Raw genomic sequence first — 23765 nt, forward strand, 5'->3', positions numbered from 1 at the left:
AACCGTTCAATTCAAGTTGTTTTGGACGGATTTAATTCTAAAGCCCATAAAATAAATCCTAGTGTGACCCAAGACTCTGACCCTTTTTCTCATTTTTATAATGGATTTCCCGTCTACTACTTCTTATCCAATACATTGATTTGTTGAATTAGCAGCAAAAATTAAGATACTAGTCGTCCGAAAAGATGAAAACCTCTGTCTTAAAAAATTATCCAATTCAGCTGCTCTAAGGCTCAAATGGCGAATTGTACGATTTATACTTAACTTTTTGTATAAGTTTACGTACAGCAGACTTCTATTCGGGCAACACTTTTTTCCAAAGACTCGAAATGTTCGGGCTAAGTTTTAAATTCAATTTTATTCCGCCTAGGTATGATAGTTGCTTTAAGTCTATATTTATTTCAAACGGAAAATAGCTGGCAATGTAAAGATAAAATACGCTTTAAAAAGAAACCACTAGATGGCTAACCGGTTAAAAATCGATTTATAAAAACTCAACTCAATAAAAGAAAATTTATCATTTCAATTGGTTTTACAGAATGACACATTTAACACTTTAAAGGTAATTTTTTGGCAAAGTTCTTATCACTAAAACTAGGTTTATAGACAAATTTAGGCTCGAATAAGTTCCATTGCATTTTTTTATCAAGTTTCAGCATTAAAATTCTGATTCAGATTTTGAAAATTTGAGATATAACTTTAATTTTACAGACCCTGGAATTGGAAGTTCTAGGATAATAAAACTCGGTTAGGAATTAAGCTTATGGAAGAATTAAAACTTCCATAGTCCTAATTTTGGATTCATTTCGATTTTGGAATAAGCTTCAGGCTACAATGTCCTGTTTTTCGGATTTATAGATAAATTTTTTTTGCGTCTGAAGAAATATTTAAAAAAAAAAACTGTTTTTAAAACATTTCTCTTCAATGCTTTTTAAAGATATTTTCAACTTTTATTATTATTGCTGAATTTTTTAAATCTTTTAAAAATCTTTTGACTCAATCTACAAAACATTAACATTTTTTAAACCTTTTCAATAAATTAATTTATAAATTGCACGCATTATTTGGTATTTCCAGCTTTGGAGTCTGAATCAAAAATTCTATTTTTTAAGAAACAGTGGACAAAGTTACTCTTGATCTTACTTTAATTAAGGATATAGTCTATTAGAATTTCAAAAAACACTGTGTTTTAAATCAGTCGTGTTGAAAGTAGCTTCTGATTTAAGAAGGTCAATGAATTGTAACGAAATCATTGTATTGCTGATGCTTAATTTTTTTTAAATCTTTTGATTACATTGACAACTCAACTCTTATGTGGAAGCCCTAAAACTACTTTCAATTCTCGTGCTCTACCCTTCATAACTGATGTGTTCTTATAAACGAAATCGTTCATTACGCGTTGAAAGAGAATTGGGATTGTATAATTCAATCTTTGTCAACACAGGTATCCCACAAGGATCTGTTTAAGGCCCTTTTCTTTTTTGCATCTTGAAAAATAACATCTCTGATGTTTTTTTCAATTTGTAATGTGCATATTTTTGCAGATGATGTAATAGTTTATCTATCTTGAAGACCTGGCTTGTAAGAAAATTGTTTAGCTCTAGTAAATGAAGACTTGATCAATATTTAGGATTGAAATAAGTTTAATAAAATAAGATTGAACCCGTTGAACTCATTTGGAACGGTGTTGTCGAGAAGTGAAATATCTGTTTGAGATGTAATTCGAATTAATTAAAAGCGCTTTACCTTACAACGTGAAGGAGATAAATGTCTTGACTTTATGATTAGAAGACATTAGAAGAATTAACGGTGGCTTGCAGAGTCTAAGCATATCCTCTTATTTAATAAGTTTTAACATGCTGCTGATTTATTTTTCTAACAATTAAAAAATCTCTAAATTCGTTTTTTAATACAGTTTAAGCAATATCCATAATGTGATACTTTCTAGTCTTTTATCCTTGGCAACATTAAATTCACCTTTTATTTCCTTAAACTTTGAAAATATGAAATAAAGGTATACAAAAAAAACATAGCTATTACTTTAACGTGAACATATCACACAAAAAATCTTCTTTTTTTTGTTTACTCTAAGAAAAATAAAGAGAGAATAAAAGATTACCATCATTTCTTTTAACAAAAATATGAAATTCTTTTCAAAGTAAATGAATTTTATTCCTTAAGGAATTTATTTTCATCCTTGAACTTCTTTTCTTATATTCACAAACATATGTAAGTATAAAGACAACTGATGTATACCTACATTTATACATACCCAACTATTTCTACCTTTCTATGAACTTAAACATATGTCTATGTTAAAAATGAGTTCAAGTAAAAACAAAAAAAAAAGAGTCCTTAAAGAATGACTAGAAATATGAACACAGAAAAGACACACAAAAAAAAACAACTAAGAAAAATCGGTGTATGTAAGTAGAAAAATATATGTATGTTTTATATGGGGATATATGTGGATCCTTAAAAAATTACTTCTAAGTCCCAAAACTATATATAATATAAGTAACCTCTCGTATACAAAGACAGAATATAAAATTTACAGATGTATGTATACTGCACCATCTAAGATCGTGAACAAATACAAAAAGCTCCTACTCCCTACTCAATTTACTTTTTGAAAAATAATTACCTAATACAAATATACATGCACATAATTTATATATTTTAGATGCACCTATCTAAAGGGTGTTTTATTCTTAAGTGCAAAAACTTAAGACTGACTTTTTGTCTGCTACTTTACCCCAAAAAGTAAAATCAGGATTTAAAAAATAAGATGATGATAAGACGACTCCAAGAATTCCATGTTAAAGTTAATGATTTGATTTTTTAGGATTTGTACGGTTATAAACTTTAACGTAACTCTAAAGACAAAAGACTATAGCTATTAAATCACAAAATGTCAATAGAGAGTTGTGATGTCCTCTTCGGAACATGTCCATTAGACTTTTGCAGCTAAACAACGAACTATGACTTAAAAATGTTCAACATATGTGTGGTTAATTTTAAATATTACAATGGGTTGTTAAAGCTATTTAAAAACCAAAACGTTGAGGCTTAAAGAGTGACAGCTGCACAGACAGCGAATTATTCAAAATGAAACCTCTTATTGGAAAATCTTTAAGCAAGAAAATAGTATCGGAATCTATTAATCTTGATGGTTCGACTTACTTTTTTCATAGAAGCAAATACACATATTTGTTTAACCTATATTTTGTAGCTAATGGAACACCCTATCCACAAAAAAAAAAAAATAAGACACAGAGAGTCTGTGTACATATCCACTAAAGTAAGGAAACACATTATTCCCTTTTCGAGAAAATAGAGATGAGAATTGCAAACACAAATGAAATGCTTTAAATGTCAATCTCCTCCCCAAACGCAAGTAGTGTCTAATTGGTTTTACAGGATCTCAAGCCAATGAATAATACGACTACGTGATGCTGAATACCTCTCTCGATCTATCTATAGTTAGGTATAGGTGCTGTACTCTCTGTATACCTATTATCCCGATTGACATTTTCGTAATCCACTCCAGTCAGTGTGTCAAAACTTGCTGAAGTTTTCCTTGCAATGGAAATTGAATTCGTAATCGATAAACTCTATAACTACTTATCTATATGTAGTTCTAGATAACTTACATTTAAAGGTAAAGAGTTGTGTTTCAATTTTCACCATAGCCAAGAGAATACATATGTACCTACATTTTAGTATAGTGTTGGAGTTCAGGGGGGGTTTTGAATTGATGATTGGATAAAAAGCTTTAGGAAGGATATGGAAACATTTCAATTTCCTTAAAATTAGTTGGTTTACACATACCTACAGTACTTACGTATCTGTGAGAAAATGCATTCAAAAACAATGAAGATGCAGATGACAAGATTTTCTCATTTTGTTAAAACTATAAACCTTTTACGAAATTGCTAGTATTGGAATTTATGCAATTGTCATGGGGTTCAAGAGGTGGGTTAGATGAGGGCAGGGCAGATCAGAATGAGGAAATGCGATATAAATACTTTATTTAAAACTCAAAGCAGAAATTGACAAGCAATTCATAAAGTTTTCTGTTGATATGCGGTAGAAGATTATGAATACGATGAAATTTTTGAGATGTTCCAAAAAGTTTTGGAAAATTGTCATCATGCATTTTTGAGCAGCATTCAAATAAAAACTTTAGCAAGTTTGGCATGAGAAATAATTTCGAAATAAAAAAATATGAAACACTTTATAAGGAAACAAGTTTCCTTCTATTGCATCATTGAAGTCACTTAAGCTTGTAATTTAACACCAGACATTTTGTCATTACTAAAAAATTTTTTATTGCGAGAAATTGCTGAAAAAATTAAATATTACATATTTTTGTGAAACTTATGAAACACATACTTCAAAATTTCTTTGTGTTCAAGTTTTCTTTCAATTTTAGAAAATACTTGCAATGAAAATAATACAGATCTTTTGTTGAAAATCTCAGGAAAAAAGGTGTTGTATCTTTCATTTTAGGAACAAACAAACAAATCTGTATCAAAAACTTTAAAAGGAATGACCGTGAGATACGAAAATACGTGGTTTCAACATGAATTCAAGTAAAACATTTCACATGTCAAAATAAAAAAAATGTATGAACCACCGTTTTTTTGATTTCACAATTTGTTTTCGTTCCCGATATTTTTAGTGAAAAATCAAATTCTTTCCATTTTATAATCATTTTTCTAAATTTTGTATTTCTTATACAAACAATAATTATTGGATTCTATTTTTTAACATTATTTTACGTTTGCAACAAAATTTTACGAAGTATGAAATAATTTTGAAGACTGTTTTCAAATTATTTGGATTCAACATAAATTTTTAACAATTTTGTGTAGTATTTGAATAAAAAAATACTTATTGTTGGATTTTCTTTAAAAAAATTTCAATAATGTCCCAAACTTTTTTTTATAAGAGTAAATAAGATAGAATTCAACATCTTGAGTTTTTACTAAGATATTCAAGTCAAAAGTCAATTTTTACTTAGATGAGACAAATTGAATTGAATTGTTTTGTTTGATTTATTACAAAAAAGCGTTAATTGAATTATACTTTTGCACCCACTCAATTTTTTAAATGTCTTTTCTGCATTTTTCGATTGTTTATTATCTGTTATAATGGAAGTTAGGATATCGACTTCAATTATTTTATAGTTTTTGAGATAAGGACAATGAAAAATGGTATCTCAAACGCACGGACGTATGAATGTCCATCAGACATCTCTCTAAAAATCATTCATTTAAATTCTAGGGCCCTTGAAGCTTTTAGAAATAGCAAAATTTTCAATTCGACAAATCAAACCCATTACAGTTACTTCCTTTACAATTTTTGTCATTGATTGAGTAACGACCTAAAATTTAAAACTAAAACTTTTAAAATTTGGGGACTTCCTTAGCTCAACGAAATGTTTAAGAAACTAGAGGGAGATGATTTTGATACTTTTCATAAGTTCGTATAATTTACAACTTCACCTCAAACTTAAGAGCTCGAAATGAAATTATTGAAGGAACTTCTGGACCCTACTTTCTGAAACAAAACGATTGTGATGCTTCAAGCTATGATCTTATTTTTAAAAATTGAAACTGCTTGTAGAGGAGTTTCCAATACTTACTTACTTACTTAAGGTGGTGCTACAGTCCGGGGTGGACCTGGGCCTCAACCAACATGCGTCTCCAGCCAGCTCGGTCCCTAGCTAGCTGTCTCCAGTTTCGCACGCCAAGTTGGTTGAGATCCTCTCTCACCTGGGTGCGCCACCTGAGTCGCGGTCTTCCTCTACTGCGCCGTCCCTCGCGATTGGATTCGAAGACCTTGCGGGCTATAGCGTTGATGTCCATCCGCTCTACATGACTTAGCCATCTAAGCCGTTGGACTTTAATTCTGCTAACAAGGTCAGTGTCGCTGTACAGCCCGTAAAGTTCATCGTTATATCTTCTCCTCCATTTTCCATCTATGCGTATGGGACCAAAAATCACCCGAAGAATTTTTCTCTCCAAGCATCCCAAGACGCTTTCATCTTTCTTTGACAGGGTCCAGGCCTCAGCGCAATAAATGAGAACCGGGATTATGAGTGTCTTATAGATGGTGATTTTAGATGCTCGAGAGAGGACTTTTCTTTTCAATTGCCTTCTAAGTCCAAAGAAGCAGCGATTTGCAAGAGTTATTCTTCGTTTGATTTCAGCGCTGGTGTCGTTGTCTGTATTAATAGCGGTGCCTAGGTAGACAAAGTCCTTAACTACCTCAAAGTTATAGCTGGCCATGGTGACGTTTTGTCTAAGACGTCGTTGTTCAGTGTTCTTTTTTGATGACAGCATATACTTGGTCTTGCTCTCATTGACCACTAAACCCATCTTCTTCGCTTCCGTCGAAATGCTCAAAAACTCTCCACTGATATCACGCTTTGATCTTCCAATTATGTCAATATCATCTGCGTATCCGGATAATTGGATGGACCTTTGGAAGATTGTGCCTCTAGTGTTGACGGTTGAGTTTTGCACAATTCTTTCCAGAACGATGTTGAAGAAGTCGCATGACAGTGCAACGCCTTGTCTAAAACCTTTTTCGACATCAAATGCATCGGTAAGATCTTTTCCGACCTTGATAGAGCAGCGTGCTTTCTCCATCGTCATTCTGCACAAACGGATAAGTTTGACAGGGATGCCAAAACTAGACATTGCTCGATAGAGCTCTTCTCTATAGATGCTGCTACGCGGCTTTAAAATCGATAAAGAGATGGTGGGTATAGATTTGAAGTTCCTGGGTTTTTTCCAAGATCTTCCTTAGTGTGAATATTCGGTCGATTGTAGACTTTCCTGGTCTGAAGCCACACTGATAAGGACCAATCAGGTTGTTAACGAATGGCTTCAGACGTTCACATAATACGGCAGAGAGGATCTTATACGCAATGTTAAGGAGACTGATGCCTCTGTAGTTGGCGCAGTTTAGAGGGTCTCCTTTCTTATGTATCGGGCACACTATGCTGAGATTCCACTAATCGGGCATGCTTTCTTCCGACCATATTTTGCAGATGAGTTGGTGCATGCTCCCTACCAAGTCATCCCCTGCTTATTTTGAGTAATCTACTATTCTGTGTCTTTTCTAGCTGTCATCTTCTGACTATTTATATTTTACAAACAAAAACCACTTATTCAAATTGCTGAAAATTACTACATAAATGGTGAATAGTTTGGTATCACAGTGTGGAAAACTAAACCGCCTAAAAATGGTCCTCTTGAGGTATTGGGGAATACTAGTTATGTGAAGATCTGATATGGAGATTAATTCTGCTGTAACGCGTAGTGTTGACAAACACATGGACTTGTTGAAATTTAGGTGGTCTTTTGAAGTTTGCATTCCACAAACAGTATTACACTGGGTTATTGCAGACTTAAGTTTTAAGACTTTTGTAGTTCAGTTAACACAGGAACTCAAGCCAGTCGAATGCTTGCCGCTGGTATCTTATAATTTTAAGACATTAAAACTTTTTACTGTAGGCCCACGTGAAAGATAAGGTCTATGTCAATACTTCACAATCTATTACAGGCATTAAAATAGAAATAGTTGAAGTTATAAAAGACGTACAGAAAATTTCACGGTGACTGATATCAATATCCATAACTGTTGTCAGACGTGTCATACAAAGAAGTAAAAAAATCAAAGTATTTCCCATAAAAATACTTCCATTTAAATCGTTAATTCATAATTCCTCCAAATTCCTTGCAGAACAGTTTATTTATAATAATTTAATCAGCTGAGCAATTATTGCAAGACGGCTTCCAGCGAATATTCAAGGTATGCAATATTGGAATTCTATACCATATTTGATTTCCTATATATTAGGCCATAACTACATATACCTTTTGATATTAACTTCAGAAAATTGAAATACAAAAATTCTTCAAATTTGTCAATCTAATAAGATTCTCGACATCATGGTCTACGTACAAAGAACCTCTTCTGATTATTTATATAAATATATTCTTAACGTGCTCCTACCCTCTATGGGTACACATCAGAAATTAACATCAATACATAGTATACGAGTATAATACAAATTCCTCAATTAACAAAAGTTTCCGTTTCTGGTTTAAGAGAGTACCCATCATAGATTAGGTATAGGTATAGACTACTTCAAATAATTATCCGCACAATTGTTTTGAATCCCCGGTTATCTTGAACATAGCATCAGTAACTTTTCATCATATTACCAACCGTATCCCTAACTAATTCTCTCTCTCTAGTATATACATTTCTAACCTACAACTTATAGTATATATTATAATCCTTAGCCTTTATACGGAAATCCTATTCAAATTAAATTAGCTTAGCGATTATCCTATCCGGCAGAATGTATATAGTTGAAGTATATTCATATACTTTGGGTCCGGATCATCCGTATTCGACCGTATAGAGTGCGAGTAGATTATAAGCTAAAACATTATGTCGTCCTGTGCGGAAACGCGCCCACACATCCTTTCACACATATACATATGTGTATGTCGAGGTTCTAAACTTTAGCTTAAACTAAACAGAACATGTACCAGTACCCTACGATTGAAGGATATAGTATTTTAGTCAATGATGGATGAAATTTCAATTAGAATAACCAGCAGGAGATTGCGTTTTGTTGTACAATTAATTTACCAAAATTAATGAAACATGCCCTCGAACAAAAATACAATGGTAAAGCGAAGGGGTCTATATAGTGGTTCGTTAGATGTGGCGAACTTTGGTGGCAACGACACGTAAAGCGGTAAAACGCAAAACACAAACAAAGGCCATATTTTATTTGAAATTTTGAAGAGTGAAGAGTTAGTGTGGTATGCCTCTGAGACTATAGAATGTAAACGTAAAATAGAAAGTACATTTAAAATAGAGAGTAGGTACTGTCAATTTACAATCAAAACACAATATCTGTTATTTGAATCATTTGAAACCAAAAGAAAATTTTAAATATCTAACTTATTACCACTTTTAATTTTGTAAGAAGTTTTGAGAAGTCTTGAATCTAAGATTTTCACGGCTTTCAAAAGTAAGTTTAAGAGTAAGCTTTTGGTGCTGATTTACAGTCTGAACTTTGATTAAGCTCTACATTTTTTTATTTTGTTTTTAGTATTTTTTCATGGCGCGATTTTATAAAAATAAAAACAAAAATAAGGGTGATTTTTTAAAATCTTTAGGAAAGTTTTTTTAAAGAAAACACATACAATTCAGAAAAATGCATGAAATCTTTATTTGAATCGATAATTCAATGTTTGAAGATTATTTCATGCAAATGTTGCCCTTGACTGTGCCTCAAATGGTCCACCCGCTTAGTCTAATTTTGGCATACCCCTTCCAACATTTGAGCGGGTGTCTCAAACGAATAAATGCTTCAATGTTGTCTTCCAATGCGTCAATTGAAGCGGGCTTGCCTATATAGACATGAGCTTTAACATAGCTCCACAAAAAATAGTCTTAAGGTGTTAAATTGCACGATCTAGGCGCTCAGTGGACCGGTCCCGAACGTGAAATAAAATGTTCACCGAACTTGCCTCTCAACAAGTCCATGAAATGTGGTACCGTCCTGTTGAAACCACATATCATGCAAGTCAAGTTCTTGTACTTGTTCTTGGAACCGCTCACTATTCAAAGTTACGTTACGATTCGCATCATCTTTGAAAAGGTACGGTCCAATGATGCCACAAGCTTATAAGCCGCACCAAACTATGACTTTTTCTGGATGCATTGGTAGCTCTTGCAATGCTTCTGGCTGATATTCACTCCAAAATCGACAATTGTGCTTATTTACGTACCTATTGAGCCAAAAGCCAAATTTTTCGGGAAAGAAGCGTGCGATTAACTTTCTTAACAGAGCGGCATATTGATAATAAAATTTAATAATTTGCAAGCTTTGTTCTTTTGTTTGACTATTCATGGTTGAATTAAAAACCAAACTGAAGATATTTGACAGTAAAACAAAACACGGAACGTCCGTCAGCTGTTTAAACCAGGTTTTGCCAAAAAGAAAATAGCTAAAAAATCACCCTTCACTTTTGAATTTTCTTGCAGTTTTCTGTAAAATAGTTCTATTTTAAATAGTTCAGTGGTTTTATAAGATTTAAAAAAAAAATGGAGGAATTAAAGACTTGAAAAATCATAAAGAATTTTAGCTTATTTCAAAATTTAAAGGGTGATATTTCAAAAACCAGACGTGTTGAAGGTGTAAAAAAGTTTGATTTGAATTTACGCTATACCGGAAACCCTCCTGAAAAGAATAACTTGCGATCTTGGCGACCATTGTTAAGATTTACCTCTCTGATTTTAGATATAGTTTTGGTGAGGGGTAAAACTCCAATTTGCTTGGCTTAATACAAGTTTATTCTTAATCGAAACAAACTTAAGAACTTAACATAGAGGAAGTTGAGAACTAGGACTTAGTGGCTTACAATTCTCAACCATTAATGTGTGCGAGTAATGTTGTCAGGAATGAAGTGGACCTACAGTTTGAAGCTGATTCCAAACGTGTAATTTGAAAAAGCACTTTTAATGATAACAATTACTCTAGGAAAATTTGTCAATTTTTCGCAAGAGGCAGTACCTGTGAAAAGGACCTTAGATGGCACAGGCAGAGATTGAACCCAAGATTTCTAGCATGACAGACTAACCATCACGACACCAAGCTGAAAAAATAATCAAGATCATTTTGCACAAGGGAAGCGTCATGTATTGATGGAATTTTAATGAGCATATAGTGTGATAGAAGCATACTTTATCACCCTTTCATGATCGTTGATTGTAAGAATGAATAAAAGAGGACCTAGGTGGCTGCCTTGAGGAACACTAGAGGTACCTTCAAAAAGCTATAAAGTGACAGATATGAAACAAATGCTGTAATGTTGGTTTTCAAGTTAGGAAGAAATGCATTTTATAAAAGAAAAGAACGTTTGAAGTATTTATAAGTCTATGGGATGTATTGTCAAATGACTGTCTGAAATCTTCAAAAAAAACATCGGCTACATAACCTTTTTTCAAGTCAGTAAGGGTGAACGACACTAAGCTATCGAGGTTAGTGTTTGTAAGCCTGCATTGAAGAAATCCGTGCTGCCTACAGTACACATATAAATGTTGGCAATGGGTCGATAACACTCCTTTGTGCGAGATGATGGTAGTCCTCAATATGAGGGATTAACGAGCCAAGAGAAAATTGTTTTAAATAACTAAAGTAGGAAAAATCAGGAAAAAGGAAAAGGTTTTTTGAAAAAGGTTCGAAAAAGTTTCCAATGGTGTTAGGACCGTTTTAGGTTTCGTTGTTTAATGACATAGTCATTGAGAATCCATTAGATTATTTTTTTAAGTTAACAAAAAAAATGTTTGTAAGTATCAAAAACATGTAAGGATTATTATAAAATTCCGTATTTATGTCGAAAAATGGTACAATTTCTTAGCAAAAATCTTATGTTGCCACAATTTTAAATAAATAATAGTTGTGAATTTCAGCTATCCAAATTTTATATTAAATTAATCAAGAGACCACTTTTAATATTAAAAGCAAATTTGTTTCGCTTTCTTAAAATCCTCTCAAATTATGTTGGTCCAGATTTAAAACTCATTTTTAAAATAACACGAGTCTTTAAAATAAAGCTCTTCATGAGAATAAGGCAAATAAGTCAAATTTTGTTTTAACTTAAAAGAAATACAAATATTTGGTTTTGATTTTCTAAGGACTTATATTTTAAAAATATTACAGTTTCTGTCTCGATTATTGTTTAGATTTATATTTAATTCTGCTTAAAGTTTTTAATTTAAAGTATTAATAAATCCTAACCTAAAACTCAAATCCATGTTTTGTGGCAATCCTGGACACTCTTAATCCCAATCGACTCCTAAAATAGTTTTTTGGGGTGGCTATCTAATCTGTACACTTTATACATACTCGTATATGTGTGATAGGATGGTAATGCAAATTTGAATGTATATGTAGAAAATTTTATAATATCAAAACTGCCAAAAGCCAGGAACATACATGGGTCAGGCAAGGGCCAGCCATTGAAGCTTAAAAGCCAAAAGGAAATTACTCTAATTAATGGAATTAATTTTCAAATAATTATTGTGCGGGAATCCCTTTTTGAATCCCAAGCCAAAATACACATTGTGACTTTTTGCGCGAGTTAAATTCGTTTATCCGAACAGGGTTATATTATTCGTATGTAGGTATAGGTATTCAGGATTTGGAAAAACGTAAAATGCAAAACTTGTTTACTGACAGATCTCTCCGAGTTTGTATACAAAATGGTACTGTATGGCATGATGGTAAGGTTAGGTGGAAATTTGCCATAGGGAGAGAGAAAACACCATATTCAAAGGAAATCGACTAATTAAATTACATTTGACATGGTTTTTGAAAAGTTTCTGGTATCAAAATGGAAAGAGTTTAAAATGCTATATGCCATCATCATACTCGAGCTCGATGTGTTTACGATGTACATAGAGAAGTTTGATCTAAAAAGAGAATGGAATATCATATCTATTCAGATTCACAATCTCACAGATTGACCTACAACAATTTCAATTAGGGTGTTTTTGATGAATGATTTATAAGCCTTGTTGAATATACCTTTATAAAACTGTCTGCAAACTAAACGAGCGTAGCACATAGGAATTATAAGCCTGATGTTAAGTTTTCATCAAAAAGTACACTATTGCATGTATATGATGTTAAGTTGAGATTGAAAATGGATTTGTTATGATTTATAAACGATGTCTTGTTCGAAAATTTCTATGATGTGATAATGTGTATCATATGTATATATAACATTGTTATATGGTTGTACAAGTACATACTTTTGTTAAGTATTGTTTATATAATAGTTTAACTATTATGAGATTTTCAATGCCCGTTGAAATATAGACAAATTCTGAGAATGAACGAAATTGAGGATTACATTTTAGATAATTTCTATGGCATTTTCTTTTGTGGCTTAAAGCTTTATTGCCATGATCTCGTATGTACCATAATTTTAGAATCACTTACATAAGAGAAACTTTTGATAGCATGTTAAGTTTCAAATAGATAGCAGTTTGAATTTCAGTATTTTGTAGTTATAGTTTGAAAGAGAAAAGTTTTTGTACAAATATTCTGCCTTTAGGGCGCGGGAATAACTAAGCTGATCGATGAAATTTTCATAATAATTGGAGAATAAAAATATCAAAATAACAAAGCTTGTAAGATTTTTAGTTAGTTAAAGGAATTTTTAGAACTGTGGATATCGTTAATTCAAAGTTATAAAGTTAATACACAAATGTTTGCAATCTATTTTATTTTTAACTTTTCATTAAAAGTTAGTGTAGTCGGTACGATTTAACGAATTGAAAATGTTGATGATTCTCAACGTTTCGAATATCTCGAGAAAAAATGGAGGTATTTTTTTAAAAAAGAAACTGGGATGCCACCCCAAAAATGGTATTCGGTAAAAGCTTCCATATGTCCATCCCTTCAAGATCCTCCTGGGAAAAAGAGAAACCCCTGGAAGACGATGCGGTACATTTCTATACAGACGGTTCAAAGACCGATCACGGAGTTGGAAGTGGTATCTATTCGGAACAACCGAATCTCAGTCTATCTTATAGACTTCCCAATCAATGTAGTGTATTCCAGGCAGAAGTAATGGCGATTAAAGAAGCACTATCCTATCTCAAAGAAAACGTTATATCATGTAAGGATACACGAATCTTCTCAGACAGCCAAGCCGCTCTTAAATCTCTCGCGTCTGTCTCCACAAACTCTCAAATAATCCACGATTGTCCACAGTTTAATATTCACCTCATTTGGGTGCCGGGCCACAGACACATTCCGGGAAATTGCAAAGCCGATGAGCTTGCCAAAAACGGAACACTTTTGCCTCATGTTAGACAAAAACATAACATAGGAACACCTCTTGCTACATGCAAATATCTTCTCAAGCAATATGCTCTAGAAACAACAAATGTAAGATTGTCACAAAGTAACACCCGCCTAGCAACCAAGCAAATATGGCCAAGTATTGACTTAAAACGGTCAAAAGGCTTGATATCACTGAGCAGACAAAGTATAGGCTCTACAATTGGAGTAATAACGGAACACTGCTTAATAGGAAGACATGGTCTGAGGCTAGGGGTCTACACAAATGACTTTTGTAGAAGCTGCATGGACGAGGAGGAAGAGGAAACGGTCCAACACCTTCCATGTACATGTCCAGCACTCTCCATTAGAAGGAATTACTTTCTCGGTAATCCCTTCTTCGATAACACCAGTGAACTGGCAACGATTGACACAAAACGTATCTCTAACTTTATTAAAAGTACAAAATGGTTTGTTTAAATTCATTACTCTCCCATGAGTAACCTCATTAGTGGTATCACAATGAACCCTTGAGGTCTACGTGCGTCAATGACATCTGGAAAGCTACTCCAACCTAACCTAAAAGGCTAGGGAAACAACGAAGAAAAATTAATAAAGGTGGAATATTAAGGCGCCCATACAACGCAAGCGTATTCAAAAATTGTCCTAACAAAAGCAACACACAGTATTTAAAATATCGTTTGACGAAAACAAGTACATAATTTGTTAGCTTTTTGCAAAACATAATTATAGTGAGCAGTAAGTGTTAATTTTGATTCTAGTTCCATTTCCATTTAAACGTGACGATAAAGTCATAATTTATTTTATTACGCTTGTGTGCAAAGCACATTGTATAACGTTTGTCAATATCTTAAATCAAACCATTTTTATCTTACAATTCCCAACAATTCATTAAGATCTTCTTGTAGCTTGATGGAGTTAATAATTCCAAACATTTTAAACATCATGTGTATAGATTAGCTATAAAGAATTGTTTGAAACAGAAAGAAAATCATTAATGAATAAAATAAACATCAATGGACTAAGGTGACTCCCTTGAGGTACACCAACATTGATTTTAATTTAACATAAAGGGTTGGTTACTCCTGAACATGAGTGTTTAATATTATTCTTTAATATGACGAAGCTTACACAATGTTAATAAAATAAACAGCAATGGACTAAGGTGCGTCCCTTGAGGTACACCAAAATTGATTTTAGTTGAACAGGAGTCTATAATATTATTCTTTAATATGACGAAATCCACAAAATGGAACAGTCGTTAAGCCCAATTTTATTTTTCTTACTAAGAATTTCATAACATAATTTGTCAAATGCCTTGCTAAACTCTATAAAGAGGCGGAATAGTCTTGAAAGTATATTTCTAATGCATCCAGACAAAATGAAGGGACTTTTAGTAAATTTTGTTGATTTTTATTCGTAAACATAAAAAAAACTTTGTCACTGACAAGAGATTCAAAAAATTAAGAAATATTAGACAATAGAGACCAGATATTCAAAAAATTAAGGAATATCAGACAATAGAGACCTTAACTGAATTGGAGACAAAAATTCTAGGACAAACAATCACGTAGTCGATTCACGATTTTATTGAATGACATCTACTGGTTGCGGTTGTTGACAGATTGATTGTGTTGTTCGATCTTTTTGAAAGCTAAAATATCTACAGATTGGACAAAGTCCTCGAAATCTTGGAGCTTCTACTAAAACAAGTCAACTGAAACCTTCTCATTTTCGATAATCCACATAATTTGCAACTTGTTGAAAACACACATAGGAACAAGCTTAAAGACGACCAAGAGGAAACCGTCCATCTTGATGGTTCGGAATTTTGTGTCTATTTCTTTTCTATTAGTTTTATCGTTCCAGGGCTTCACTTCGAGCAGACAGACGATTTGGCATTGAGAACGGGTTTCTCTGATTTTTTGGCTGAGAAGGCAGTCACACGTTCTTTACGGATACGTGCTGCATCAGAATATTCCTATTCAGCATCAGATCCGAATAGATCGACATCATCTTCGTCTCCGGCTCCAGCAGTTAATGGAAGTCAATGACCGCTCATGCGGCTCTTTCAATGGAGGCAAAGGACGCAATGCATTGTTAACAGCGTTGAACGTGAACACCACAGGCAACTTCTTGGATGATAAAAGTTACAGCAGTACTCACACGCGTGTGACCACTAATGCAACTGTTAGCAGCCAAGAAGTTGCTCAATTCTCCAAGATATTTTGGAGTTTTACCACCACCTTAAAGTTATTTGTATTGTGTATTTTGATAACCAATCAATCAATCAATCTGTTTTTCAACCAGAAGAGAAGTGAGAAGTTATAAATAATAGAAAGCAACATGACGAAAAATCGACAAAGCCCCTTAAAGTTTCTTTTTTTTTTCATTTGACGCTCAGTTCCGTCTTTATATTCCCAACTAAAAGCTTGCAAAAAATAGTTTCAGGACTTATTCATATTTTCTAAAACTTTTAAAAATATCGACCGATGTGTACGAATAAGTAGTTATCATTCTTGGAATGCTAAAACTTTGGTCTGCCTTTGGAGGGAATTCCTTTTTTTGGCAAAATTTTTATATATAAAGCTTTAAATGTTTTAAAACTCATTTAAAAATTCAAAAACTTTTGGACTTGTATTCAAAACAAACCCACGTATGAAATTAATTATTATTTTATTAAAACAGGACTAATTTCCTCAAAGGGCTATTTTGATAATTAGAGATCATCACACAAAATTTGAAAATGTTAACTTTCACACAATCTTACCAATATCCTCACTCTCATATATTTAAATTTGTATTTATTCAAAAAATAAATGCAATACAAAATTTAAAAAAGTGTTAGACTTCATAAACCGTATTCAAGTCATAGAAATAACAATATAATATAAAAAAAATACTCTTACACCTCTCATATCACAATGAATAAACAAAAAAATAAAATAAAAATATTACTAAATCACAAACACTTACCTCAACACGTATTGTTAAATTATATTCCTTTATACTTTCATAGTCTAACGGATGATTAACCTTAATGTCAGCCCATGTGTCACCATTATCCGGTCTTTGTTGTAAGTAAAACGTATGGAATTTATTTGTTTGTGCCGTTGAGCCAGGCATTAAACGATAGAATACCGTTGGATTTCCTTCAATTCCAGAGCTGAATAAAATCATTTTTCAGCAGACGATAAATAAAATGAAAAACAAAATTTTATATTAGAAATTTTCTTCTAACGCCAGAATAAAAAAAGTCATAAAAACTAAAGTTAAATTATTCATAACAAAAACAAAATACTATATTATAAATTTTGTTAGTATATAAAGATTAAATGTTTGCAAATAAAAAAATTACTAGCTTTTTGAGAATGTTTTAAATATTTTTTCTTTTGAGAATCCAATAAATGTGAGAATATTTTACATACATTTTTGTACACTTTAAATACCAATAGAATTAAGCTTTTGCTTAGTAATTTTTTTAGATGCAATTGTTCTTAACAAAAAAAAATATATATAAATAGTTAACTACTTATTTGATAATATAAACTAACAAAATGGAACAAACAAAAAGCAAATAAAATATATAAACACTTATTTGTTAGTACATAATATTAAATTATTGTTCCATTGCAAAACAACAAATTAAAACAAAAAAAAATTAATTAAACATAAAATATTATATATAACTTTTTATCTAAAATATATAAATCTTCGAAAAAGTTCATAATAACTTGTCGAAAAATGACTACATTTTTATGAACAAAAATTATAGCGAGAAAAAAAGAGAATTCACGTAGGTATTAAAAAATCACCATTGTTTAAAAAATAAAAAAATACATTTATTAAAAGCGGTTTTGAAAAAATGTGCTTGTATATTAACAAAAATCTGCACATGGTGTCTTTATTTTTTTAAGCTCAATGGCTATAAAATATTTGTCTTTACACTAAAAAAGTGTGTAATAAACAAAAATTCAATTAAACAAACAAAAATTTAAAAAAAAATGTCATGCGCCATTCAAAATTCAAAAAGTATGTGGCAACATTTATTTTGTATTTTTTTTTCTTTCCATTTTCATTTGTTTATTTATTTTGTTGGTTAAGTGCAAAAAATTCAACAAAAAAAATTGTTTAACAAAAATTGTTTCCTATTTATTAAAAATTGTATATATATTAATGTGAACTGGAAACATTATATGCTGACACCACTAGATTTTCCTTGTGGCAGTATCCTTCAAAAAATAGGGACGACACACAAAAAGATGACTTAACAAAAAAAAAATATATTTATATACGAAGTTTCGAGTTTTAAAAAAATGTTTCCATTACACAAGGATGGGATGGTTTTTCGCGTATGAAAAATTAAATGGATGATGAGAGGTTTTTCTTTTATTCATATTTTATATTTTTGTTTGTATGTAAATGCGGTGGGTGTTGGGGGGAATATTGTGAGAAGGGTGGATTGATGGATGGGTTTGGTGAGTAGTTTTGTTTTCAGGATTCAGGATTCAGACAAATTATACTCTAAACGTTTTTTTATTTTTTTGCAACAATAAAACAAAAATAGGAACCAAGGATTTAGGTGAATGCTGTGTATTTAATTTGATGTTGGTGTCCAATCTTATGTTGGTATAGGTATTTATATATAAATGCTCTTTATAAGTTAAGTTAAGGGTAAGTTTAAAATAAATGAATTCAAGGTTTACACTATTTTTATACGCTTTGTGGGGAGGCAAATGATTTTTGATACATTTTAATTTTATTTTCTAACTTCGTTGCTATTTTCACAGCTTGATGTTTTTGCATAATTTATCCTACAATTTATGCTACAATAATTTTGCTTATAAAAAGTTATAACAAAATAAAAATACAACAAAAATAAATAAGTAAACAAAAATAAAACTGCCATCAAGTGTTGTGGAAGAAGGTTTTGCGCGCGAGAGGAAGAGTTTTTGGTTTGTTTGTTTTAATTTTATTCTTCTACTCCACTTACCTTTTTTAAAGTTTATAAAAATATGCAGTTTGTTTTTTTCTTTTTTTCTGTTTTTTTTTTTTTCTTTTTACTAAAGCCAAATAAAAATACGGCTAAATAAACTTATTATTTTTGTTTTCTAGGTTAAGTAGATTTGTACAGGAATTGTTTTTTGTTTTTTTTTTAAATACTTGAAACTTTTGTAGATCAAAATTTTACGAAATTTGCACTGAGTAATAAAAACAAAAAATATTTTTATTTTTCATTTCGACTAACAAGCGTGGGTTTTATTTTACTTTGAAGAAAACTAACTAAAAAGAATTAAAATAAAAGAGTTTTTTTTTTAGCTGGACAAAAACAAAACAAAGATTCAAAAAAAAGGATTAATTCTCAAGGACATTGTTGATGGAGTGCAAAGTTTTTGGTACTTAATTATATTTTTTTTGTCATGGATATCTAAAAATAATTAATTAATAACCCGGTTCTTAAGAAAAACCTTGAAAATTAACATGAAAAGCGAATGTTAATATTTTCTTAAAGTGGCTAAGTCATGTTGCCGAAGGATTCTAAACATTTCAGAGTATTTTTCAAAATCGTTAATAATAAAAAAGGGTTTTATTTAAATCAAAAAAAATTACAACTAAATTTAAAGACGATATGATCAATTATTTCATTTGATTCTCCTTTTTATAACGTTAAATAAAATTTATATAATATTGGTCAATTTGTCAAAAATTGACGAAGCAGTATACTTATAAAGAAAAGGAGTACAACTTCTTTTGAAAACTTTTACAAACGAAATGAATTTCTTTTTTTTAATAAACAGGATATTTCAAGGAAAATTTACATTTTCTAAGCTGACTTGAGTTATTTTTATTATAATTTACTCAAGGGGTTGTTATTACCCTTTATATGTTTATATTTAAACACGGTACGAGCGTTAGAAAATAATGAAGGATTTAGAGGAGATACCGGTGCACATTGGTCTTAAAGTTCTGAACATCAAAATTGGAGGGAAAACAGAGTTGGCCAAAGCTTTCCACATTCTCGATGTGCGATAAAGAATTTCTATACTTGATAGTATGCCCGAAATTGAGCTCAATGGTAAACTGATGAGCATTCCTGGAACTGCAATATTACGGCTGAATCGTTTAAGGGGTGGAATTCAACTGGCTATTTCGACAGAACAATGTTTGTAAAAATATAACATTGTAAAACAACGAAAGGCATGAGATATTGCGGCCGGCGGTGTTCTTGCAATGGAAATGTTTCGATTATAGTTCTATGGCCTATCATTTTGAAAGCCCTTTTTTGAATGCTATCCAAGAGATTTAAACTTGTTTTAGGGCACATGCCAAGATATGCGAATTATATTCAAGCGTTGGACGAATAAAGGCTTTGTAAATTACAGCCAGATCAGAAGGGGTCAAAAATTTCATTGAATTTTCGAAGCATTACATTCTGCCGTCAAGATCAAAATTTAAAGATCTTATCATACGCTGCCGTTGGTAGTCCACATCAGAAGGACAAGGACGACAATGATTAAACGAATATGCAAAAGTGGAGCGTACTGTCATTAGCGAATCAATTATGTGGGTTAGAAGTTTCAGACAAAAAATCATTTACAAAAATAATTAAGAGTGTCGGAGACAAAACAGAACCCTGGGGCACGCCAGCGTTTATTTTGTGAATATCAGATTAAAACCTGTCCAAAACTACTTAAATTGAACGGTCCGAAAGGTGTATTCTAACCCAATGAAGAAGGGATTCATCAATACCAAATGCTCACATTTTTGATAAGAGAGCTTGGTGCCAAACTTTATCAAATGCTTTTGAAATATCAAGTGCAATAATCTTACTTTCTCCAAAACGATGTTAAGATTTGTTCCACTGTTCGTGAGATAAACCATGAGATCACCAGTGGACCTTTTGCTTCGAAAGCCTTACCGTCGGTCATTAAGAAGCTTCTGTTCTTCAAAGTATTTCTTACGCTGATAATTTATCAGTGCTCAAATGACCTTGGAAAGAAGGGACGTGAATGCTTTTGGACGATAGTTGGAGGGAGAGAAGGATTCGAAGTTTCTTGCGACAGGCTGGACAAATGCTATTTTCCATCCGCTCGGAAAGAGACCTGTAGAATATTAAAGATGGACAAGTTTACGCAGTGGTTTTGCCATTTTTGAAGACTCTTCAGAACAATGTGGGAGATACTATTCGGGCCAGCGGATTTGTATATCTAAAGGTCTTTTAGTACTCTTGCAACTGTACAGGTTACGCTCTTAAGAACAGGAGGACTCATGACACTATCCGGTAGCGTCTATTTAATAGCAAACTGTGCTGCAATCAAATTGGCCTTATCAATCGAGCTTTCATAGGGAGTGTCATTGTGGGCGAGCGTTGGAACCGAGGTTGAGGTGGCATTTCGTACGTTTTTTACAAATGACCAGTAATTTGTACTACCTTTAGAACATTGTTATATTTGATTGCCTTAATTTCTGATCATCCAAAAATTTGGTTCGTCGAATATGACGAATTTTATTTATGTAAATGTAAGGTTTTACGTTTATCCTTAATAATTCTAAAAGCAATTTGGCAGTTTTTAAATTTTCTCCGAATATATGTTGATTTATTTTTTCTCTTTTAAATAAAATAAATTTAAAAATTAATATGTTATATTCAATTTGTAAAAGTAGAGTATTTTTATTTATAAATCTAGTTACAAGTATATTTTACTTCTCTACTCAATTCTTAGAATTAAAGCTTTTGCAGCTGATTATTAAATTCCTCAATATTACACAGAATCTATTTATTCAAAGAAATAATATATCCTTTGACTAAAACATATCACAGCTAAGTTCTTCCGACTGACTTTATAAAATCCAAATGATCAGGAATTTTTCTTTACGAGTATCATATTGAGAGAATATTACGTTCTGGAATTTATTACTAATTTAAGTATTTTAAATAAAAATTATAGAACAAAATTTTTATTGTTTATTGTTATTGTGGTGTTTTTTTTTTAAGTCTGAACTTGGAAGTAACTTTCAGGGAGCAGACATTTTATGCATATTTTATTGCTAAAGATAAAAAACATAACTTATCATTCCACACAATTCAAAGGAATAAAATTTGATGCATCGTCTTTGTAGAGTCTTTGAGAATAATTTTTCTTTCTAATATTTTTATACCTTTGGTGTATAGTATGTTTCTTAGATACAATTGTGAAAAAGGAGCCTTTCAATTTAGTCAGATAAAAACTTTATTTTTCTACACTAACGCACTTACCACATTAAAAAAAAAACAAAGAAACATTTTTTTCTCAAAAAAAAGGATTTAACAAGTTTCTTTTTATGCGCTCACCTCAACGATGTCCTTTGAATATTCAACAAGAGAAAAAAATATGTATAAAATACGACGAAAACATTAAGAAATGTAGGAAGATAGGAATGATAGGGGAAATAAAGAAGAATATAAAAAAGAAACATTAAACAAAAAATACACACATTAATACAGACACAGAAAATAGAAAAAATAAACATGGGTATACTCAACTCATACTGTTATTTGTAATGCATTTAAGGGTAGACATTTTTTTTCTCCAGAATTTATAAGTCTAGTGCGTTTAGATAATTTTTTTGAAATAGTTTTACATTCTCTGCATAGACAGAAGAATTTTTTAACAGGGTGATTCTAAGGAATTTCACTGAATTATTTTTTTAGGGAAAAAATATGGTACTTAACAGTTGTGAAATAAGTTAGTATCGTTAGTATCGAAGAAAATAAAGGCCATGAAAGTATCTTAAGTTGATGTATTTTAAATATTAGTTAAGAAAGATCACTATGCAGGTCAAAAACTGACTTGTATTTATTTATATTGGAATTTTTCAAAGTCCTACTTTAATGTTTTAATATTCTTTTTCATTTTTGAGGCCGGTATGTAACGTTCCAAAAATACAACAAATGCAAAGGTCATAACAAACCTTTTTTGATTCTTAAATTGACAACAAGGTGGGAATTGTAGCTTTTAAGTGAGATTCAACAAGAACTGTCAACACCAATAATCATTTAACCAAGATATTTAATATTAATTAGTTGTATAATTGGTTAAAACATCCATTGATGTCGAAATATAGCTTTAGGTAATATCACAAAGCGACCTATAAAACAAACATATTCTCTGACGTTATAATTGTTCTATATTTATTTTAACTGCAATGGAGGTGTGAATAAAAAAATAATTGGAACAACATTTTGAGGCTTTAAAACTTGCGATTAGTGTAAAAAAATGTAAGTTGGCATCAAGTATTTGGTAACTACAAAATGTGACCACTTCAAAGCCTCTTCAATGGTAAGTATGGTGAAAAGAAATGGTAACAGTATATCACCAATTTTCTAAGGAAATCATCTTCAGTGATAATTATGAGGAAAATTTTCATTACAGTGGATTCGTCAATAAGCAGAATGGCTGCATTTGAATAATAATCCAAGAGTGATTTTTGAAAAACAAATGCACCCAAAAAGAGTGACCGTTTGGTAAAGTTTATGGACTGGCTGTATAATCGGGACATATTTTTTACAGAATGACGCCAGTCAGGTACTCACTATGAATAATGTTCGCTTTCGTGAGATGATAACAAACTTGCCACACAGCAAAAGGAATATTGGCTGTTTTTTATGCGAATAATTTAATGACCTAATTGTTTTCTTTTGTCTTCGAATCCACACCCACAGGACAGCGCAGTTTCTTGCGTTTATGTATTTCTGCAGTGTGCAACCCAATATATTTTTAGAAAATTCCGAAACATGGTAATATCTACATAACCCATAGACGTAATGGACAGCATCATTGAAAGGAACTTGCAGTTTTTGTTTGGATAG

General features: G+C 31.6%; 1 protein-coding gene across 1 annotated transcript in view; it reads right to left on the reverse strand.

The window, feature by feature from the left end:
• Positions 1-23765, reverse strand: part of LOC129948984 (neural-cadherin) — a 943200-nt gene that overhangs the window by 682382 nt on the left and 237053 nt on the right. Inside the window, exon 9 of the mRNA XM_056060154.1 lies at positions 16892-17081. Within this exon, the coding sequence (XP_055916129.1) occupies positions 16892-17081 (190 nt within the window). The remainder of the gene's footprint in view (positions 1-16891; positions 17082-23765) is intronic.

This window comes from Eupeodes corollae, chromosome 3 (genome assembly GCF_945859685.1).
Source record: "Eupeodes corollae chromosome 3, idEupCoro1.1, whole genome shotgun sequence".
Lineage (NCBI taxonomy): Eukaryota > Metazoa > Arthropoda > Insecta > Diptera > Syrphidae > Eupeodes > Eupeodes corollae.